The sequence below is a fragment of the Mobula hypostoma genome, chromosome X2 (assembly GCF_963921235.1).
Source record: "Mobula hypostoma chromosome X2, sMobHyp1.1, whole genome shotgun sequence".
In the NCBI taxonomy this organism is placed as follows: domain Eukaryota; kingdom Metazoa; phylum Chordata; class Chondrichthyes; order Myliobatiformes; family Myliobatidae; genus Mobula; species Mobula hypostoma.
This window is the reverse complement of record NC_086129.1, coordinates 34,179,267-34,202,997: the sequence shown is the minus strand read 5'-3', so window position 1 is coordinate 34,202,997 and position 23,731 is coordinate 34,179,267. Positions and strand designations below refer to the sequence as shown.

Genomic DNA, 23,731 nt, shown 5'->3' with positions numbered 1-23,731 from the left:
GAAAGAAGAGATAGTAATCTTACTATCTCTTCTATCTCTTCTTTCAGTTAGTCCTGACGAAGGGTCTCGGCCCGAAACGTCGACTGTACCTCTTCCTATAAGTGCTCCCTGGCCTGCTGTGTTCAACCAGCAATTTATGTGCGTTGCTTTAAGTTGATGACAGTTTTACTATTTAGACCTTATCTCTTAAATAATGCCCAGTAACTGGATACTAGGTGATGTATGACTTTCAACGGGACTTTTTTTCTGTTAAATGAAGCCTCATTTTCAATGCAAAGTTGCATGATTGAGGTCTGAAGCTCACTGTTTGGATTACAATTACAAATTACAAACAGCCCATGGGCTGATGCTCTGTATTGCATCATTACCGTATTTACTAGAGAGTATCACAGTGAAGAGCACAGGTATAGACAGAATTGACCAGATAATTGGTTTTCCAGTGCTCACGCTCTGAGCAACACAACTGAGAAAGAACCTAAAGCAGTGTTAAACAAAACCAACCAAGAATTCAATGTCTTTGGTTCAATTGTATAAACAGGTCAAATATATTGACAGCTGATAGACTGAAACATGTTTGGAGTCAATTTTCATCTAATGAAACCCTAAAACTGTTGGGGTAAAATAAAATGTGGCAGAGGGTCATTGTCAGACATTGACCCTTGGCTGGCTATTTGCTTGACAACTTAGCCAGGACCAGGTTTGCTGTCTGAAATGTGTGTATTTTCTCCAGATGCTCTGGTTTCCTCCTACAGTCCAAAGGCAGGTTAATTGGTTATTGTAGATTGTCCCCAGATTAGGCTAGGATTAAACTGGGGTTGCTAGGGCAGTGTGGCTTGAAGGGCCAGAAGGCCCTGTTCTGTGCTGTATCGCTAAATAAAATAATGACAAAACTTCATAGCACTCTTTACAAAAGAGAAAATTAGACCCATCTCAGCTCTAAATGGATGATCCCCTCATCTGAGATTTTGTCCCATTAGTCTAGAAATTTTGTACTTGTCCAGGAAATGAGTAGCCATCTGCTTGAAGCAGTAAGTGTGACAACCACCAATTACATTTGGGTTTTCACCTAGAGCTTGCAAATTCTACCATATGTAATAGGACGACAGACATCTCAACCCTGACCATTCAGCATTACAATGCCCTCCAAGAAGTGCTCAGTACAAGACCAGAAGGCAAATCAAAGCGATGGGGCCTCTCCTGTCACTCTATAGAAGGACCCACATATTTTGTCCGAATAATTTATTTATTTATTGAGGTACAGCATGGAATAGGCCCTTTGAGCCATGCTGCCCAGAAGTCTCCTGATTTACCCCCTGCCTAATCATGGGACAATTTACAATGACCAATTAATCTACCAACCAGTAAGTCTTTGGACTGTGGGAGGAAATCAAAGCACCTGGAGGAATCCCACATGGTCACAGGGAGAATGTACAAACTTTTTACAGACAGTGGTGGAATTGAACCTGGGTCACTTGTACTGTAAAGTATTGTGCTAACCACTGCACTAACGTGCTGCCCCAAGGTGGGCAGGGGTGGAGATGGAGTTGACTATGGAGGAGTCATGATTCACATCAGCTGAATGTCCTGAAAAATGATTTGAGTCTCTTTCTTTGTTGAAACCATGGCAGCTACATGTTGGAGAATGAATAGTAAACACTTAATACATCAACCCACATGGGCATTTTACACAAGTGCTGCATTTATAATGTCTGTGCTCTGCCCTTGGGCAATTCATTTATGTTTTTCTATGTGATTATGAACATGCAGCTTTTATTTTAATGAGCAAATTCTAATCTGTATGAGATCACTTCCTGAACAGCCAGGAAGTTGTAAGTAGAAAAGGACATTGGCTGCAAGGAAGCCAAAGGTTTATGTTTGGGGCAAAAGAGGTTTCTATCTAAAGCTATCCTGTTGTTGTCCCAGCAGAGGAATTGCTTGTAAGTTGATGTTATATTGTTTAGAAGTTAAGCTAAAAGTATCAATAAGATTTTGCTGAAATAGAATGTTATTTTTGAGTTTATTAGACACTAACCTAGATGCTAATAGTTTACACATACTATTCACCTGTAGAATTTACTTGTTGGAATGTTATAATATTTACCTGCAGGAAACTTAGCTAAGTTCTTACTTACCTGTGTATATTTACTTGAGTGAATGGAACAGCGAGGTGATGGCATTGTATTTTGTTGTTTTTCAGTTTCACTCCTTATTCATTATGTCATGCCATTGAAACCAGAGAAACCATAGAAAAACTACAGCACAGAAACAGGCCTTTTGGCCCTTCTTGGCTGTGCCAAACCATTTTCTGCCTAGTCCCACTGACCTGCACATGGACCATATCCCTCCATACACCTCCCATCCATGTATCTGTCCAATTTATTCTTAAACGTTAAAAAAGAACCTGCATTTACCACCTCGTCTGGCAGCTCATTCCATACTCCCACCACTCTCTGTGTGAAGAAGCCGCCCCCCCCACCAATGTTCCCTTTAAACTTTCCCCCCCTCATCCTTAACCCATGTCCTCTGGGGTTTTTTTTCCCCTTGCCTCAGTGGAAAAAGCCTGCTTGCATTCACTCCATCTAGACCCATCATAATTTTATATACCTCTATCAAATCTCCCCTCATTCTTCTACGCTCAAAGGAATAAAGTCTTAACCTATTCAACATTTCTCTATAACTGAGTTTCTCAAGTCCCGGCAACATCCTTGTAAACCTTCTCTGCACTCTTTCAACTTTATTAATATTCTTCCTGTGATTTGGTGACCAAAACTGAACACAATACTCCAGATTCAGCCTCACCAATGCCTTATACAACCTCATCATAACATTCCAGCTCTCATACTCAATACTTTGATTAATAAAGACCAATATACCAAAAGCTTTCTTTAAGACCCTATCTACCTGTGATGCCACTTTTAGGGAATTTTGTATCTGTATTCCCAGATCCCTCTGTTCTCCTGCACTCCTCAATGCCTTATCATTTACCCTGTATGTTCTACCTTGGTTTGTCCTTCCAAAGTGCAATACCTCACACTTGTCAGTATTAAACTCCATCTGCCATTTTTTCAGCCCATTTTTCCAGTTGGTCCAAGTCCCTCTGCAGGCTCTGAAAACTTTCCTCACTGTCCACTACACTTCCAATCTTTGTATCATCAGCAAATTTGCTGATCCAATTTACCACATTATCATTCAGGTCATTGATATAGATGACAAATAACAATGGACCCAGCACTGATCCCTGTGGCACACCACAAGTCATAGGCCTCCACTCGGAGACGCAATTCTCTACTACCACTCTTTGGCTTCTTCCATTGAGCTAATGTCTAATCCAATTTACCACCTCTCCATGTATACCTAGCGACTGAATTTTCCTAACTAACCTCCCATGCGGGACCTTGTCAAAAGCCTTACTGAAGTCCATGTAGACAATATCCACTGCCTTCCCTTCATCACTTTCCTGGTAACCTCCTCGAAAAACTCCAATAGATTGGTCAAACATGACCTACCACACACAAAGCCATGTTGACTCTCCCTAATAAGTCCCTGTCTATCCAAATGCTTGTAGATTCTGTCTCTTAGTACTCCCTCCAATAACTTACCCACTATCAACGTCAAACTTACTGGCCTAATATTTCCCGGATTACTTTTCGATCCTTTTTTAAACAATGGAACAACATGAGCTACTCTCCAATCCTCCGGCACCTCACCCGTAGACACCGACATTTTAAATATATCTGCCAGGGCCCCTGCAATTTCAACACTAGTCTCCTTCAAGGTCCAAGGGAATACCCTGTCAGGTCTTGGGGATTTATCCACTTTAATTTTCCTCAAGATAGCAAGCACCTCCTCCTTTTCAATCTGTACAGTTTCCATGATCTCACTACTTGTTTCCCTCAATTCCATAGACTTCATGCCAGTTTTCTTAGTAAGTACAGATCCAAAAAACCTATTTAAGATCTCCCCCATTTCTTTTGGTTCCGCACATAGCCGACCACTCTGATCTTCAAGAGGACCAATTTTATCCCTTACAATCCTTTTACTCTTAATATACCTGTAAAAGCTCTTTGGATTATCCTTCACTTTGACTGCCAAGACAACCTCATGTCTTCTTTTAGCCCTCCTGATTTCTTTCTAAGTATTTTCTTGCACTTTTTATACTCCTCAAGCACCTTATTTACTCCCTGTTTCCTATACATGTCATACAACTCTCTCCTCTTCTTTATCAGAGTTGCAATATCCCTTGAGAACCAAGGTTCCTTATTCCGTTCACTTTGCCTTTGAGTCTGAAATAAAACCAAGGATCTGGGAGGCTTTTCCCTGACTCTCATGTCATTTTTGAATGGAGTTTGGCTGACCGTCTAGTTGATGTTACAACATCTCAGCGAGGGCAATACAGTCTGTTTGCTCATTATAAAAACATAGCCCAGAAATTAGATTGTATAATGATGAATTTTACCTGGAATAGTACAGAATTGTATAATTTCAGAGTCAGATTTGTTTATTTATTATTTGAGTCACAATGACAGTTCAGATATCCTACTGGGCATTTCCTGCTATCAGCCACCCTTGCAAACCTGAAGCAGTTCCAGGGAATCGTGGATATGGATCTCCTGAGATTCCTCGACAATGCCGCGACAACAAGTCTTATTTGCGCAGGACTTAGCTACACCCTTGTGCCTCAACCTACCAGACTAATTTGAACTTCAAACATCTCCATCTTCCAAATTGGAGGCATCCTGACCTGTTCCACCAATGTGTGCTGGTCCCTGTATCTTCCTCACTCAACCCTGCATGTTCACATCACTGAAGCCTCCAAGCAATATCTGTAAGACTTTTTATCTTGATCCCTTCGTAAATCCCATGCTCTTAAATTTTCACTGACTGCTGGCCCACTCCCAGCAAGATTCTAACTACAGATTCTCCCATCCTACTCCAATTCCTGGTCCTGAGCTGATTTTCTATTTGTGTAAGTTGTATGCAGAGTTTGGCTTTGTTAAACCACAACAGTGCAACAACAAGCATTAGTGGTTCAGGGACCGTCTGCTGCTTTTCCTCAAGTCTGAGGTTTCATAGTATTGCTCAACAAGCAATGTAAACTGTAGTAAGAATCAGAAATGAGCAACAAAGTTAATTGTCCTTTCAAAATTCCAACATCTATCAAGATCCAGTACAACCTCTATGGGAATGGGGTGGGGGAGAGAACATTCTTAAACAGAATCACTCACAAGAGCAATGTCTATTCTCATACTGGTACTCAACTCCCTACTTTTTACCATGGGTGCACTGGCAAGTTTCAAAACCCTGAGAAACTTGTATATTTAGGATTAGATTAAAAACCTGCAACTAAATTTTGCTCTTTCATGAGTGATTAATGTAGTTTATATTACAATTTGTCTCTGAATTGAATCTGAAACTGGGTGGGGTTAAATTTCTCTTTACAGATTTACACCACACCTCATACTGCCAATGTAAACACACTCACAGTTGAGGGATTAAATCTACCCCTCACCTCCACTTGCCCAATCTTTATTCATGTGGATACTCAGATTTACAGATAAGAGCTGTGAAGGCACAGGAGAATATATTTAAAAACAAAGAAACCAAGATATTTATAATTATAGGAAATTGGATCATATATAAAAGCCGAAAAGAAACTAATTTCAAAAAATGTGGGGAGAATCAAAAACAGTAAGGAATGTATCAGTAGTTTTTATAAAATTAATTTTTATGCTAACTATTAAGTTCACTTCTGAGCAAATGTATCGAAATTCTAACTTGTCAATAATATGTAGGAGGAAAATTTGCAAGGAATAACTGGTAATTTTGCTCCTTTCTACATCCAAAGTTCTTAATGATCCTAAAAGTTAACCAAAAAATCTATAAGCCCAAAAATGTCTATCAGTTATTAGTTATCCACCTCATATCAGGTGATGATTCAAATTTTCCTATTGTTTAAGGAAGAATATTCCTCCCCATAAAATAACAGCTATTAATTGTTATTAAAATAAGCAGGACCCTAACAACTGGCAGCATTGCATTCACAATCTCAGCTGCTGACTGGTTTTCCTATTTAGTGTGTAAGGTATTTTGTTTGAACTCTAAGCCAATGTAAGGAACGTTCGGTACTCGCCAAGTTATCCAGCACTGACACATGGAGCAAATGTTGCCTCTTTAATTCTATTCTTTTGAAATCCTCCTCCTTGCACCTAGAGGAAGCTTTCAACTTCAGCCTTCTGATAAAACAAAATTTAAAGAATTTGAATTATATCATAAAATAGGTCAGTTTCTTGCAAGTTAGCAAACTTAACAACTTGTGCAGTGAATCCAAAAATAAATGCTCATGAGAACCTTGAGACATTTTTTTGATAGGATATATACAGTATAATTAGGCGCAGCTTTTGTGAGAAAAGTGATTGTGAAATAGCTACAAAATATATAACATTTCTCTGTTCAAATAGATATCAAAATGTATCCATTAACTGATCAATAGTAATTTAAAAAAACATTCAAATTTAATCTGGCATTAGTGAAATAGAAATTCCCAAACTTGAACATTAAAGTTGTTGTTAGATGTGCTACATGATTGGAAAAATTATCAGTATTAATAGTGTTTAAGCTTATTTTTTATATCTGTAGTACACCCATACTCTGTATTGCAAACCTATTGTATCTCTCAGTAATACATGGCCTATAGTCTTAAAATAAACATGATGTCACCCACAGATTTAAGTCTTAACAGCTAATTAAGAAACACTCTGGGACAAAAACACCACAGGATGACAGTTGTGTAATGAGAAAATCCTATATCATAAACAACAATATGAATGCAAAATTTGATTATTTAAAATAAAATTCAAGACTAACCCTAGGTGATTGTGTATTTGTAGAGACTGCATGAAAGGCAACTAATGTGACTGCATATTTTCAGTCAGTGATGAACTGGGAGACTCATAATATTGTGGAGGATTCCAGAATACTTAAGTAAAATAGTATTCTAATTTCAACCTTTCTGCCATTTAAGTGCAACATCCATTTGTGGATGAGTGAAAATGGGCTGGACCTTCACTTTAATGTCCAACTATGGGAATAATTTGAGTCAAATCAAGAATTGAAGTCCAAAATAGATATTTGAAAAATTCAACATGTGTTCAACCCAAACTTGAATTGTTAGATTGAATGAAAAGTTCCAGAAACAGAAACCAGGTTAATCTGTTGATCAAATAGCATGTGAAGCTAGAAATAGTCATTAGGTCAGATAGCATCTGTAGAAAGAGAAAGAGATAATATTTCTGTTTGAAGACCTATCATTGTTTTCCCCCATGGATACTGCCTCATTTGCTGAATGTTCCAGTATTTCTTGTTTTGTTTCAGATTTGCATGTTTTCCTCAAGTCTTTAAATGATTTCATTACTAAGGTTAGAAACAAAGTGATTCAATGCATATTCAAGAAAATACATGAAAGGTTAGCGAACCTTCTCATTTGGATGTTAACATATTCTGGCAAGTAGACAGCTTTGATTGGGAAGGAGGAGTTCATTAAAACAAAACTACAGATATCTGGTGTACAGGAAGCCACAAATGGATTGACTACTCAAATTTCAGGTCAGTGCCAGGATGTAAGCAGGTTGATGCATGAAGTAACAGATAGACGTTTAGATATTAAAGGCATCAAGGGGTATGAGGTTAAAACAGGGAAATAGCAGTAAGACTATAAGATATAATAGAATTAAGCCATTCAGCCCATCGAGTTGGCTGATTTATTATCCTTCTCCCTATAACCTTTGTCACCCTTACTAATCAAGAACCTGTCAACCTTTGCTTTAAATATATACAATGCCTTGCCAATGTATTCCACAAGATTCACCAGCCTCTAGCTAAAGAAATTCCTCCTTATCTCTGTTATACAGGGGCGTTCTTCTATTCTGAGGCTGTTCCCTCTGGTCTCAGGCTCTCCCAATATTAGATACATCCTCTGCTTGTCCATGCTATCTAGGCCTTTCAATATTCATTAGGTTTCAATGAGGTAACCCCCCCCCACCCCCACTACTGCCTCATTCTTCTAACTCCAATGTAGTCTGATCAATATTGCATTACATCTATTAATCCCAGAATTACATCTCAGTCATGACAAAATGAATGCTAACATTGCATTTGTCTTCCTTACTGCTGACTCAACATGCAAATTGACCTTTTAAGTAACCTTGCACTAGGACTCCCAAGTCCCTTCCATCTGATTTCTAAATTTGCTCCCCATTTAGAAAACAGCACGCCTTTATTCCTTCTATCAAAGTGCATGACCATACTCTTGCCTACACTTCATTCCATTTGCCATATTTTTACCCATTCTCCAATCTATCTAAGTCCTTCTGCAGACTTCCTGCTTCCTCAACACTACCTGCCCCTCCACTTATCTTTTGTGTCATTCACAAACTTGGCCACAAAGTCATCAATTCCATCATCCAAATTATTAACATACATAATAATAATAACAACTTAGTTATAGAGCAATTTTCAAACAAACATAAAGAAGCGGTCCCAACACTGACCCTTACAAAACACTACTAATCACTGGCAGCCAACCAGAAAATGTTCCCTTTATTCCCACTCTTTGCCTCCTGCCAGTCTCTCAATCTTCTATTCATGCTAATATCTTTCCTGTAATACCAGGAGCTCTTATGCATGGCACTTTGTCAATGACCTTCTGAAAATCCAAATAAACAACATCCACTGACTCTTCTTTGTCTAGTCTGCTTGTTATTTCCTCATAGAATTCCAATAGACTTCTCCTTAAGGAAACCGTGCTGATTTCGGCCTACTTTATCATGCACCTCCAAGTACCCTGAAACCTCATCCTTAATAATGGACTCCAACATCTTTCCAGCCACTGAAGTCAGGCTAAGTGGCCTTTAATTTCCTTTCTTCTGCCTTCCTCCCTCCTTAAAGAGTGGAGTGATACTTGAAATTTTCCAGTCCTCCAGAACAACTCCAAAATCTATTGATTCTTGAAAGATCACTACTAATATCTCCACAATCTCTTCAGCTACCTCTTTCAGAATCCTGGAGTGTCGTCCATCTGGCCTAGGTGACTTTAAATAAGGTAAATTTCTGATTTTTCAGCTTCCGAAGCACCTTCTCCTCGGTAATAGCAACTGCACTCACTTTTGCTCCCTGCCACTCTCAAAATTCTGGCATACTGCTGGTGTCTACCACAGTGAACATTGATGCAAAATTCTTACTAAGTTTGATAGCTATTTCTTTGTCCCCCATTAATACCTCTCTGGTGTCATTTGCCAGTGGTCCAATATCCACTTTCATTTCTCTTTTACTCCTTATGTATCTGTAAAAACATTTTGTATCCTTTTATAATATTGGATAGTTCACCTTCATATTTCATTACTTTTACTTGCCTTTTGTGGTATTTAAAAGCTTCCCAATCCTCTAGCTTCCTAATAATTTTTGTGATATTATATGCCCTTTCTTTTGCTTTTATGCTGTATTTGGGATGATCTATCCTGCACCTTCCGAATTACTCCTAGAAACTTCAGCTGCACAGCCACCAACCCTGCTAGTGTCCCCTTCCAATCAACTTTAGCCAGCTCTACTCTCATACCTCTGTAACTACATTTACTCCACTGTAATACTGATATACCTGACTTTAGCTTCTCCCTCTCGAACTGCAGGGTGAATTCTATCATACTTCATCTGCGAGTTCCTGTACCTGAAGCTCCCTAATCAAATATGGTTCATTACATAACACCCAATTCAGAATTGCCTTTCTCCTTGTGGGTTCAACTGCAAGATTCTCTAAAAAGCAATCTCACAGACATTCTACAAATTCTCTCTTTTGGGATCCACCACCAACTGGATTTTCTCAGTCCACTTGCATATTGAAACCCCCAACACTATCATAGCATTGCCCTTTGGGCATGTGTTTTCTATCTCCAAGTTGTAATTTGTACCTTACATCCTGAGGTACATATCAAGGTGCAACTTCAAGCAAAAGAGGGGGAATTTGTTTTCTGCAATTGTATACACGAGAAATGGAATGGAGATTAATGTAAATTTAAGTTGCACTGATAACATGCAGGCATTTTGATACAAATTTGAATCTCTTTTAAGATGCAAAACTTAAAAGGTATCCGCAGAAAAATTGGTTTCTATTTATATTTTCAATTTAGAGATCTAAAACTATTGTTAGATGTACACAGTTTGTTACAACAGTGTGAATGTTTACATTTTATGGAGGAAATGTTATTTAGAATGTATTGACACTGATATATATGCTGAAATTAGTCAAAGAGATGGTATTAGAAAGTGAAATTCATGTGTATATCCAAATACTTTGCTATCACTTCATTGTACATGCATCCACATGTAAAATACATTAGGAAAATATCAATAAGCCCCAGAAAAGTATCAGAGCAGGCCATAGTTCTCACGTAATATTCTGTAATATCTCCATAATTGCACACAGTTCATCTTAATTGCACCCATATTGTACTGTCTCGGTCCTTTTATATTTGTGTGCTGTAGCACTTTTTATTCGCAGTTATTTTGTAAATAACACTATTCTTTGCATTTCTGGTCAGATGCTAACTGCATTTCATTGGCTTTGTATCTGCACTCAGCACAATGGCAATAAAGTTGAATCTAATCTGATCTTAATGTGTGCAATCATCCAACAATTCTGTCATTATATGTATAGAATAATTAATAGTTTGTGAATATACATTTTCATCTTTCTTATATTTAGATTTTTTCATGCAGGCACAGGTTAAATTTCACAGTATATTTCAAAAAGTATGAAAATGACAAAATTGTTATCAAAAATTTGCAGTCCGATTAAATTTTCCTTCCTTGCTGCTGCCGAGCCCCTGGGCATCCCTTCCCCCACCACCACTCTCCAACCCTGGGTCTCAGGCTCCACTGTCACCTTTTGGGTCCTCAGAGCCTCCATCTTCCTCCCACCCCACTTTCCCTGAACACCCTAATCCACCCATCTCCTCTGACGCAACCAACTCTTCACCCCTCCCCTTTGATCCCAGCTCTAATTCCTACTGTGTCTTCACCCACTCCCACTTACTTTTCCCTCTCTGAGGTGGAACGTTCTGTCCACAGCAAGGGCCTTACCTTTGCCCCCTTCACCTGCCCTCGCCAAATGCCGAGCTCTTCAACGCTTTCACCTCTGAGCCCAGTTCTTCAGGAAGAAATTCACCACCCCACACTGATGATCCCTTTTCCTGTTTCCAACCCTCCTCATCTTCCTGGACACCCAGGGCTGGTTCTCTGCCTGCTCTGGATCTTCTCATCTCTAATTGTCAACCAGCTCAACTTCAGCACTCCTCACTCCTCCTCAAACCTTACCCCTTCTGAACGCACTGCCCTCCACTCTCTTTGTACCAATCCCAACCTTGCCATCAAACCCGCAGTAAAAGGGGGTGTTGTTGTAGTGTAGCTGAGTGACTGCAACCTTGCTGAGGTCAGGTGACAACTCGCAGGCACCTCCTCTTACTTACCCCTTGAAGAGAAACCCACAGTGGACCATCAGGAAACCGTTTCCAACATCATCACCCACCTCATCAGCTTTGGAGAACTCCCATCCACTGCCACCAAACTGATTGTTCCCTTACCCCGCACTGCTTGTTTCTAGCTCCTACCCAAGGTCCACAAACCTGACTGTCCAGGTAGGCCCATTGTCTCTGACTGATCCTGGCCCACTGAACTCGAGTCCAAATACCTTGACTCCATTCTATCCTCCTTGGTCCAGTCCTTTCCCACCTACGTCCACGGCACTTCTCATGCTCTTGTTCTCCACACCAGCTTTCAATTCCTAGTCTTGACCGCCTCATTTTCACCATGGATGTCCAGTCCCTGTACACTTATATCCTACATCAAGAAGGCCTCAAAGCTCTCTGCTTCTTTCTCAAAAAACGTTATTTTTTGTATTTTTTTCTCACGGTAACATGTCGAAGCTGCACCCTCTATAACATGCTGGTAGAGAGAGTTTTATTTGGGTTTTCTTAAGAACTGGAAATGGTGACATCCCGACACGCAGGACAGAAGCAAGGTCGCATTGTGCATTCCACGGACCAGCAAATTCCGGTCGGCTTAGCGAACAAAGCGGCAGACACCCCTGCTGAAATCCGGAGGAAAACACACAGAGGGGGATCACAAAGCTGAGGAAAGAGGACCGGGTCGAGACAACAGAGACTTTTGGAGAAGAGGAGTTCGGTGGGTAATACTGTTCTGGCTGACCGGAAGTGCACTGAGAGCGGTAAGCGTAAAGGAGTTTGGTGCTTACTGTTCTGGCTAACAATGGATGGTGCAATCCGGGGTATATTACGATCGAGGAATGTGTTTGCAGACTGGATATTGAACTTTTTACTGTTGGACTTCGGCCACATTCCACCGAGATACAACACTTGGCGGCACGGGAGATTGTTCCTGCCTGTGGCCATCGAACGTGCAGCTCCTCCCGTGAAGGGTCAGGCACCCTGAGCCAATAGACTGGTCCTGGACTTATTTTCCATCTGGCATAGTTTGCATTTTGGTGTTTGATTGTTGGGGTTTTTTGTATTGCTATATTTACACTCTATTCTTGGTTGGTGCGGCTGTAACGAAACCAAATTTCCCTCGGGATTAATAAAGTATATCTATCTATCTATCTAAAAGAACCAACCAGTTCCCCTCCATGACCAACCTCCTCCATCTGGCAGAACTGGCCCTCACCCTCAACAATTTTTCTTTTGGCTCCCTCCACATTCTCCAGACTGCAGTGGTAGGCACGGGCACCCGCGAGGGCCCCAGCTATGCCAGCCTTTCCACTGGCTACGTAAAACAGTCCATCTTCCCTGGTAATGCTCCACAACTGTTCCTCCACTACAATGACGACTGCATTGGTGTTGCTTCATGCACCCATGCTGAGCTCGTCAATTTCATCAACTTTATTTCCAACTTCCACCCTGCCCTTAAATTGGTTTGGTCCATTTCTGACACCACCCTTCCCTTTCTTGATCTCTCTGTCTTCATCTCTGAAGACAAACTGTCAAATGACAATTTTTATAAACCCACCAATTCCCATGACTATTTCTTTCCCTTTCTCAGTTCCTTTGTCTCTGCAGCATCTGTTCTCAGGATGAGGCTTTCACTTCCCGGACCTTAGAGATGTCTTCCTTCTTCAAAGAACCATGTTTCTCTTCCTCCACTGCTGATGCTTCCATTACTCTTCTTCTGTTCCCCACTCTGACCTCTCACTACTTCTTACCTGCCTAAAACCTCCCCCTGGTGCCCCTCCACTCTCTTCTTCCATTTGATTCCTTCCCCTCCAACCCTTTACTTTCCCCATCCACCTGACTTCACCTATCACTTTCTAGCAATCCTCCTTCCCCTCCCCCACCTTTTTATTCTGGCCTTTTCCCCCCTTCCTTTTCAGTCTTGAAGAGGGGTCTTGAAATGTCATTTCCATAGATGCCGCCTGCCCCTGTTGAGTTCTTCCAGCATTTTGAACGAGTTACTCTGGATTTCCAGCATCTGTAGAATTTCTCATGTTTAAATGTTCTAGTCTGAAATTTCGGCAGCTCCATGAAAGGATTTGCTGCTTTTATGCATTTTAGATCTCCATCAAGTAGGCAACCATTTCTATTTCTTGCCTACCTTTCAAAAAAAACAAAAGCTGTCTGGGTATTAAATTCTAATATTAACTTCCTGCATCTGCTCCAGTTTGTGTTACTCCATGGCCTTGCAGTTTCGGGCATTCCATTTCTCAAACTTTTCTTCCTTTTTACAATGTGAGCATTGTGTTACTTATATTTTAACAGTTCTTTTGCCTTTTTGTCTTTCCTGACGGCTTAAAGAATGTGATTAATTCCTGGGCTGTGGATCAAACTGTATCTCATTGATCAGGTGTGTACTTGGTCCCTTTGTTTTGCCATGTTTGACTATTTTCACCAGAAAATTGTTTGAACATAGGACATAGAACACAGAACACAGAACATAGAATAGTGCAGCACAGTACAACACCTTTGATGTTAACTTTATTTATGGTGCCAAGATTGTTTGGACTTTGACATATGTATAATGCGTGACAAGCTGTTTTAGTTTTAGTGTCCCCAACCCTATTATTATCATGCTTCAAAATAAAATTGACAATTAACATAGAAATATTTAAAGCTGGCTCATTCACATGACACTCATTGCGTATGAACATGAAATAATATCACAGAGATGAAATGCCAAAAATTGGTATTGTATTTCAGAAGCTCGGTTATTACTGGTGTTTTTGACAAGTTAAACAGTGATGAATAACCTTTTTAATTTAGAAATGGTTATTTGAATTTTTAAAACCACAACAGCTGACTGACATTTAAAATTCAGGAAGTACAATTATTAATTAAGTTGCTAGAAAATCTCTCTAGCTGCCAATGATTGTATCCAATTTATCATTGTGCAAAAATATTTAAAAATATTACAATTTTAAATATATTCCCTTGGTAAGGCATCTGAACGATTCCTAGACAGATTTATCAGTGAACTCTGGGAGACCTCCAGTCTCACTGATAACTACATCTGCACGAAATATACTGAGCTGCAGCTCCTTAGAGACCGTGTTGAGGAACTGGAACTGCAGCTCGATGACCTTCAGCTTAGATGAGGAAATGATAGATTGGAGCTACAGGGAAGTAGTCAATCCTAAGTTGCAGGAGATAGGTCCCTGAGTGGGCAACCAGTGCAGACGACCCTTGTGGCCATTCCCCTCAATAATAAGTGAACTGTTTTGGATACCTTTGGTGGGGGGGGGACAATCTACCAGGGGTAAGCTGCAACAACCGGGTCTCTGGCTCTACAGTTCAGAAAGGAAGGGGGAGAAGAAGAGTGCAATAGCGATGGGGATTCCATAGTTGGAGGAGCAGACAGGAGATTCTGTGGACATGATAGAGATCCTGGATGGTAATTTGCCTCCCATGTGCCAGAGTCATGGACGTCTCAGACTGGGTCCACAGCGTTCTAAAGGGAGGGAGTAAGCAGCCAGAAGTCGCAATACATATTTGTACCAATGACATGGGTAGGAGAAGGAAGGAGGTCCTGAAGAGAGAATATAGGGAGTTAGACAGAAAGCTGAAAAGCAGGATCTCCAGGGTAGTAATCTCTGGATTGCTGTCTGTGCCATATGCCAGTGAGGGTGAGAATAGAATGATTTAGCAGATGAATGCGTGACTGAAGAATTGGTGCATGGAGCAGGGTTTCAGATTTCTGGATCATTGGGATCTCTTCCGGGGAAGGTGCAACCTGTAGAAAAAGGATGAGGGACAGCTGAACCTGAAGGTGGGGGGCCAATATCCTTGCGGATAGGTTTGCTACAGCTGTTGGGGAGGGCTTAAACTAATTACTAATTTGGCAGAGGAGTGGGAACTGGAGTGATAGGGCCAAGGATGGGGCAGTTGGTATACTAGTGTAGCAAGACTGTGAGGAACGACAGGCAAAAAATGATAAGGCAACTTTGCAGTCAGTGGGATGAGTTCAAGTGCAACACAGTTGCAAAATTGAAAAGGGTGATGTATTCAGGACTGAAAGTGTTATACTTGGTGCATTCAGGTGTATGGAATAAGGTAGATGACTTTGTAGCCCAGTTAGAGATTGGCAGGTATGGCATTGTGGGTACAACTGAGTTGTGGCTGAAAGAAGATCATAGTTGGGAGCTTAACATCCAAGGATACACATTGTGTCAAGTGGACAGGCAGGTAGGCAGAGGGGATGGGGTGGCTCTGTTGGTGAAAAATGAAATCCAACCCTTAGAAAGAAGTGACATAGGATCAAAAGATGTAGAGTTAAGAAAATGGGTAAAGTTAAGAAAATGCAAGGGTAAAAAGACCCTGATGGGAAGTACATACATGCCTCCAAACAGTAGCCAGACGGTGGGATATAAATTACAATGGGAAATAGAAAAGGCATGTAAAAAGGGCAATGTTACGATCGTCATGGGGGATTTTGATATGCAGATAGATTAGGGAAAATCAGGTTGGTGCTGGATCCCAAGGAAGAGAATTTGTAGAATGCCTACCAGATGGCTTTTTAGAGCAGCTTGTTGTCAAGCCCACTTGGGAAGAGGCAATTCTGGACTGGGTGTTAGATTTGATTAGGGAGCTTAAGGTAAAGAAGCCAATGATCATAATATGATAGAATTCACCCTGCAGTTTGAGAGGGAGAAGTAAAAGTCATATATCAGTATTACAGTGGAGTTAATGGAATTACAGAGGCATGAGAGAGGAGCTGGCCAAAATTGATACAAGAGGACAGTAGTAAGGATGACAGCAGAACAGCAATGGTGGGAGTTTCTGGGAGCTATTCGGAAGACAGGATGGATACATCCCAAAGATGAAGTATTCTAAAGTGAGGATGAGGCACCTGTGGCTGACAAGGGAAGTGAAAGGCAGCATAGATGCAAAATAGAGGGCATATAATAAAGCAAAAATTAGTGGGAAGTTATATGATTTGGACACTTTTAAAAACTAATAGAAGACAACTAAAAGCCATAAGGAGAACAAGGATGAAATATGAAGGTAAATTAGCCAATAATATCAAAGAGGAAACCAAAAGTTTTTCAGATATATAAAGAGGAAAAGAGAGGTGATATCGGACCACTGTAAAATGACACTGGAGTAATGGGGGACAAAGAAATGGCAGATGAACTTGAGTATTTTGTGTCAGTCTTCACTGTGGAAGACACTAACTGTATGCCAGATATTTGAGACTGTCAGGGGGGGCAGAAGTGAGTAGAATTGCTATTACTAAGGAGAAGGCTTGGTGAAGCTGAAAGGTCTGAAGGTAAATAAGTCACCTGTCCAGATGGACTACACCACAGGGTTCTGAAAGAAGTAGCTGAAGAGATTGGAGAAGCACTAGTAATGATTTTTCATGGATCTCTAGATCCTGGAATGTCTTCAGAGGACTGGAAAATTGCAATCACCACTCCACTCTTTAAGAAGGGAGGAGGGCAGAAGAAAGGAAATTATAAGCCAGTTTGTCTGACTTGAGTGGTTGGGAAGATGTTGGAGTTCATTATTGTGGATGAGGTTTCGGCGTACTTGGAGGCACATGACAAAATAGGCCAAAGATGGCATTGTTTCCTTCAGGGGAAATCCTGCCTGACAAATCTGTTGAAATTCTTTGAGGAACTAACAAGCAGGATAGACAAAAGAAAATCAGTGAATGTTGTTTACTTGAATTTTCAGGTCTTTGAGAGTCCATTGTATTACAGGAAAGACACTAGCATGGATAGAAGATTGGTTGACTGACAGGAGGCAAAGAGCAGGAATAAAGGGGGCTTTTTCTGGTTGGCTGCTGGTGACTAGTGGTGTTCCACAGGGGTCTGTGTTGGGACCGATTCCTTTTATGTTATATGTAAATGGTTTGGTTGATGGAATTGATGGCTTTGTAGCCAAGATTGTGGATGATACAAAGATAGGTGGAGGGGCAGGTAGTGTCGAGGAAGCAGGGAGTCTGCAGAAAGACTTGGACGGATTGGAAGAATGGGCAAAGAAGTGCAGATAGTATATAGTGTCGGGAAGTGTATGGTCATGAACTTCGGTAGAAGGAATAAAAGCATAGGCTGTTTGCTAAATGGGGGAAAAATTCAAAAACCAGAGGTGCAAAGGGACTTGACAGTTTATGTATAGGATTCTTAAAGTTAGATTTACAGTGGTAAAGAAGGCAAATGCAATGTTAGCACTGATTTCACGAGGACTAGAATATAAAAGCAAGGTGGTAATGCTGAGGCTTTGAGGCATTGGTCAGACTGCACATGGAGTATTGTGAGCAGTTTTGGGGCCCTTGTGTAAGAAACGATGTGCAGGCATTGGAGAGGATCCAGAGAGTTTCACAAGAATGATTCTGGGAATGAAAGGCTTAACGTATGAGAAGTGTTTGATGGCTCTGGCCCTGTACTCACTGGAGTTTAGAAGAACACTGGGAGTGTGTGTGGGGGGAATCTTGTTGAAACACATCGGATATTGAAAGGCCTGCCCTAGGTGGATGTTTTCTATAGTGGGGTAGTCTTGGACTAGAGGGGTACAGCCTCAGAATAGAGCGATATCCGTTTAGAACAGAAATCAGGAGGAATTTCTTTAGCTAGAGGGAAGTGAATCTGTGGAATTGATTATGGAGGCCAAGTCATTAGCTATACTTAAAGCCGAGCTTGCTGAGCAAGGGTGTCAAAGGTTACAGGGAGAAGATATGAGAATGGGGTTGAGACAGATAATAAATCAGCCATTATAGAATGGCGGAGCAGACTTGATGGGCTGAATGTCCTTATTCTGCTTCTATGTCTTATAGAATAACCTTATTCACTGTCCACTGTACCACCAATTTTGGTGTCATCTGCATAATTGCCAACAATATGACCTTAATCTCATCCAAAATACTTAAAATAGATGACTAGCAACAGTGGACCTGCCACCAATCCCTAACACTGCTAGTTACATGTCTCCAATCTGAAAACTACCATCTATCTCATTCCAGCAAGCCAATTTTGTATCCAATTAGCCAGCTTGCCCTGCATCTGATGTGACCTTCTGACTCAGCCTATCATGTGGAGCCATATCAGGAGCCTTGCTAAAGTCCATATAAATAAGGTCTGTTATCCTACCAGTTGCATTAGGCTCCGGCAGCTTTTCATAACTAAAGACAAAACATTAACTACCCTCCATTCTTTCAGTACATTGCCTCTGTCCAGCAATGATATACTGTAAGCATCTCTACCAGGGCCTCAGCAATACATTCCCACACTGTCTTGAATACACTTGATCATGACAACTCTTGGTGATTCATCCATATTTTATGTTATAAAATGTCTTCGGGTATTTATGTAAAGTGGATATGTTTCAAGGCATCACCGTTCACTTCATTCAATTCCATAGCTTCCATTACCAACTCCACAGGAATGACAGATGAGAAATAATAATTTGAAGCCCTATTCATCTCCTGTGGTTCCATACATAGATGACCACATTGAACTCTAAGGTACCCTATTCTCTCCCTCAATACCCTTTATGCTGTTGATATAGTCACTGAGTTTCACAGGATTCTCTTTTGCCTCATTACAAAAACAATCTCATGTTCTATGTGTTTTCTTGGCTTTCCTCAAGTGTATCCCTACATTCCATATGAGATGTTCTCTTATTTCCAGCTGCCTCACCCAACACATGCCTTTACTTTCCTGACAAAAGTCTCCAATACTCCTCATGACCAAGGTTCCCTAATCTTGCCAGCCTTGCCCTTCAGTTGAACAGGAACAGACTAGCCCTAAATTCTCCCCATCTCACTTTTAAAATGTTCCTAATTGCCAGCCCATCCCTTTACCTGCAAATAGCCTCTCCAATCAACCTTTGCGATTTCCTGACTAATGCAATCAACATTAGCCTTGCCCCAACTTGGGACTTGTAAATCAGTCTGATCATTTTCCGTAAATATTTTTAAACTATTAGAATTATGGTGTCTAACTGTAACTGTTTACTGACTATAAGTGGATACTAATATAAATAGCTATTCCAGACTGTTATTTCATTAACTTTGATTAGAAAAAATTTGTATCTGTATTTGTACACAGATTAATTTAATTTGATAGCCAGGGACAGCCAGTCAACAGTTGTCAGATGAGATAGGAAAAGTTATTTTTATCCATATCAAACAACGGAATTTTCTGCCAAATGTAGTTAAGAAACAGAAATCCAAAAACCTAAGAATCAAATGCTTAAACATTTGGATAACCTTGGCCACAGTTCCTCATTAGGATACCCTGATCACAAAGTATTCATATCCTGCCAAGTGGTTTATAAGCTAAAACCTCAACTATAACTTGTTATCCTTTCAGCTTTGGAGAAGCAGGGTCTTGTTAGAACATAGAATAGTACAGCACAGTACAGGCCCTTCGGCCCACAATGTTGTGCCGACCCTCAAACCCTGCCTCCCATATAAGCCCCCACCTTAGATTCCTCCATATACCTGTCTAGTTGTCTCTTAAACTTCACTAGTGTATCTGCCTCCACCACTGACTCAGGCAGTGCATTCCACGCACCAACCACTCTGAGTAAAAAACCTTTCTCTAATATCCCCCTTGAACTTCCCACCCCTTACCTTAAAGCCATGTCCTCTTGTATTGAGCAGTGGTGCCCTGGGGAAGAGGCACTGGCTATCCACGCTATCTATTCCTCTTATTATCTTGTACACCTGTTAGGATGATTAATATACACCCATGATGTTTAGTTATACTGTACCAAGTTTAACTCCCTTTCTTTCCCGGCGTCAGCATCATTTAGCTTCCTCTCTTCCTCCGTCTACTGCTATGAATGTTTGACTCTTGTGGTTTGCTAGTGATGTGCAGCGTTTCTTTCGCGCGCGCCCTGGGTGGGAGTGGGTCCAGAGGAAAGGGAATGCCAGATCTCGGTTTTTGGATTAAATGTGTGTTTACATTGATGCGGCTCTACATTCTTGTCATATACAAAATACCCTTTTCCTATTGCCTGCATGCCTAGATAAAATGAGGAAGACCTGCGAGGAGATAATACAGACACTGGCTCCCCAAGGCCAAACCGGCCCCTCCCCTGCAAATCTACATCGATGCGTGCATCGAATTTACACATGAATGATGTCGGCTAACACTTCCATAAAACGAACATTTCTTTGTATACACATAGGCGTGCCTCTTAACCCGCAGCCTCCGTCCCCGTTTCCCAACGAATACCTTGAGTCCAGTTTTCCTCTTCCAACAATAAACGTAGAACCTGTTGCGTGATAACAGAGAACCCTTCAAGGTAAAAATAAATGCCTAACTTGCAAATTATTAAAAGCTCAAAGATTGAATTGACGTTAGATGTTTCATGTTTTAGGCTTATGGTTGGATGCAACGGCTAAATTTTTGTTCCTTTGAGCTTCTGTTTCCTATATCGAATAATCTGGCTCTGTTTTCCGAGGCGAGCGCTGGTAGAGCCCGACCCCCGCCCTTATACTGAAACTTCATTGAATACCTCGGTGTAAAAGAGTCTTATTTTGAAAATGCTCACAAGTAATGATCGCGAAGACAGAGTAGAAACCAACACCCAACATTAAATATTAAAAATAAAAGGGAAGGAAATAATTTCCCTCTTAAAACTACGAACAAAATACGCACATTAAATTTTAAAAATATATAAGTTAATATATATTGGTGTTAATGTGTAGGTTCGCCGCGCATTTTTTTGTTCTCACCAAGTCAACCTCGACCAACGCTGTAAAATTACAGAAAGATGGAGATATTTTTAAAAAAACTAATATTGAAGTCAACATTATCAATTCCGTAACCTGTTGAAGACCTGACTGCACAATAATACCAATACTTCAAAAATGATATATGAAGTTACACATTTCTAATAAATTATAATATTAACACATCCAACATAATGGGTAATCCAATGAGATTTTTATCCATCTCGTTTAACCATTGATGATAGTGGCTCAGATATTGTTTGTCAGTTAGCAGTGTAAATTGCCAGTAAATTAAAATATCTATTGGTATAAATTGTCAGCTTACCTAACAGAATCATTAGCAATGGAACCGAATAAAGAAACGTGCTCCACGCACTCATAGTCGGGGTAAGCAGAAACAACCGGCTTTAAATATCTCTCACTGATCCACTTGTAGCTGTTTGGTTGGAATTCACCCCCTCTGCCGATGCACAGTCTACAGACTGATTTGCATAAAACAATGCTGGTTAAAACAAGCGACTGGGTTTTAATACATTCTTAAAACAATCGCTTCCTCGTAGTCCTTTAATGCTCGTCACCAACAGGTTTCCAACCGCCTGTGTTTGATTCCTTTGTGTTGTTCGGTCTCTGCACTTCAGATTTCAGCACTACAGACAGCGCCTGATAATGCACATTCACATATACGAATGGTGCCTTAAATTCAATTTTAAAATACCAGCACAACCTAGAAATCGATCCAGTGTTTGCCTTCAGACCAACACGTTGAGTATCTCAAAATGCCCAGTCTTTTGTTCACTGTCTGCTACGTTTGCAGTCAAATGCAAACGAAATATATTTATAACTATGTATGTATTTGCAAAAGAATCTGCTTTTGATCCTCACTATTTTATCAAGATATTGCTCGTTTGAGCGCCTGGTGGAGAGCCTAGTTGGGTTGTGCTTCTCTTGTCTGTCTCGGTTCCTCTATTAATATTCCCACACTTACTCCACCCTCCTTCCAGAAAGAGTAACAACACAGACACGCATGCGTTGGCAGTCTACATTGTAACCTGTTATACTCGGTGTTTATATCATTTGTACTGGTTATTGCAGCCACGTTTGTGTAGAAAGGACTGGATTTTGCCTGGCAACGTCCAAAATAAATCCATATTAGATTCGACATGAATTCAAATCTGAATATTTTCCTACCATTGTATTTCAATAGCTTAATAATCGATAGAAACTACAGGAATTCTCCTCACTCCTCAGGAATACGTCCTTTTAGTTCGTCCCGATCTGTTAGTAACGCCTATTTCACACTCTGATATTAAATAATGCTTCATCCCACCCCATCCATCGAGCTCTCCCGAGATAGAGTCAAGGAAAACAATGCCAAATATGGTGTCCGATGTTTGTTCGGGGCGATCTCTGCCCTTGGGAAAGATGCCAGCTACACGCGATCCACACGCTGGCATTTGCTTGTAAAAGAGGAACGGCTTTGAATGGCTTCACTCACAGTTCCAATAGAATGGAGGAACGCTTTTTATTGTTCATCCCAAGTCATTCTTTTACTTTGAGTATTAGATTTACTCAGTGCAGTTATTTGTGAAGACTATAAAGCTTTGGTTGAAATTACTATCGATCATTTGTTACTTTAAAAGAGGGAAAATGGGCAACAATGTGCTTAGTTATATGGAGACTTTTGATTTTATCAAATATATACCAAATATGTTTAATTGAACACAAAATCAACCGTATAAAAAAAATATACAGCTACATCAACAACTAAGCCTACTTTCATCACGTCTTTCCTAAAGGGAATCAGGACAATGATTGAAATATTGAGAATGCTGTCAGCAACAGGTAAAAATATTTAAAGCATATTCTATCTGTCTTAGAAAGCATATGCTGTCTAAGTTGCATGCCATCTTGGTCAATGTCTCCCATCCACTACATAATGTACTGGGTGGGCACAGGAGTACATTCAGCCAGAGACTCATTCCACCGAGATGCAACACAGAGCGTCATAGGAAGTCACTCCTGCCTGTGGCCATCAAACTTTACAACTCCCCCCTCAGAGTGTCAGACACCCTGAGCCAATAGGCTGGTCCTGGACTTATTTCATAATTTACTGGCATAATTTACATATTACTATTTAACTATTTATGGTTCTATTACTATTTATTATTTATGGTGCAACTGTAACAAAAACCAATTTCCCCCTGGGATCAATAAAGTATGACTATGACTATTGATCTCTGAAATTTTATACGCAATATTTTCAGAAATTCTTTGTATCATTCCTATAGATGTGAAAAGGAAAATAGTGAGGTAGTGTACATGGGTTCATTGTCCATGCAGAAATCTGATGGTGGAGGGGAAGAAGCTGTTCCTAAAATGTTGGAGAGTGTGTTTTCAGGCTCTTGTACCTCCTTGACGACAGCAATGAGAAGAGGGCACATCCAGGGTGATGGAATCCTTAATGATGGATGCCTCCTTTTTGAGGCATTGCCTTTTG

At 40.5% G+C, this 23,731-nt stretch overlaps 1 protein-coding gene across 2 annotated transcripts in view; it reads right to left on the bottom strand.

The window, feature by feature from the left end:
• scn3b (sodium channel, voltage-gated, type III, beta) overlaps positions 1-22,204 on the bottom strand; it is a 51,386-nt gene extending 29,182 nt beyond the window's left edge. For both annotated transcript variants that reach the window (XM_063038237.1, XM_063038238.1), the window contains exon 1: positions 21,560-22,204. In XM_063038237.1, the coding sequence (XP_062894307.1) occupies positions 21,560-21,614 (55 nt within the window). In that variant the 5' untranslated portion in view covers positions 21,615-22,204. The remainder of the gene's footprint in view (positions 1-21,559) is intronic.
• Positions 22,205-23,731: the final 1,527 nt, after the last annotated feature.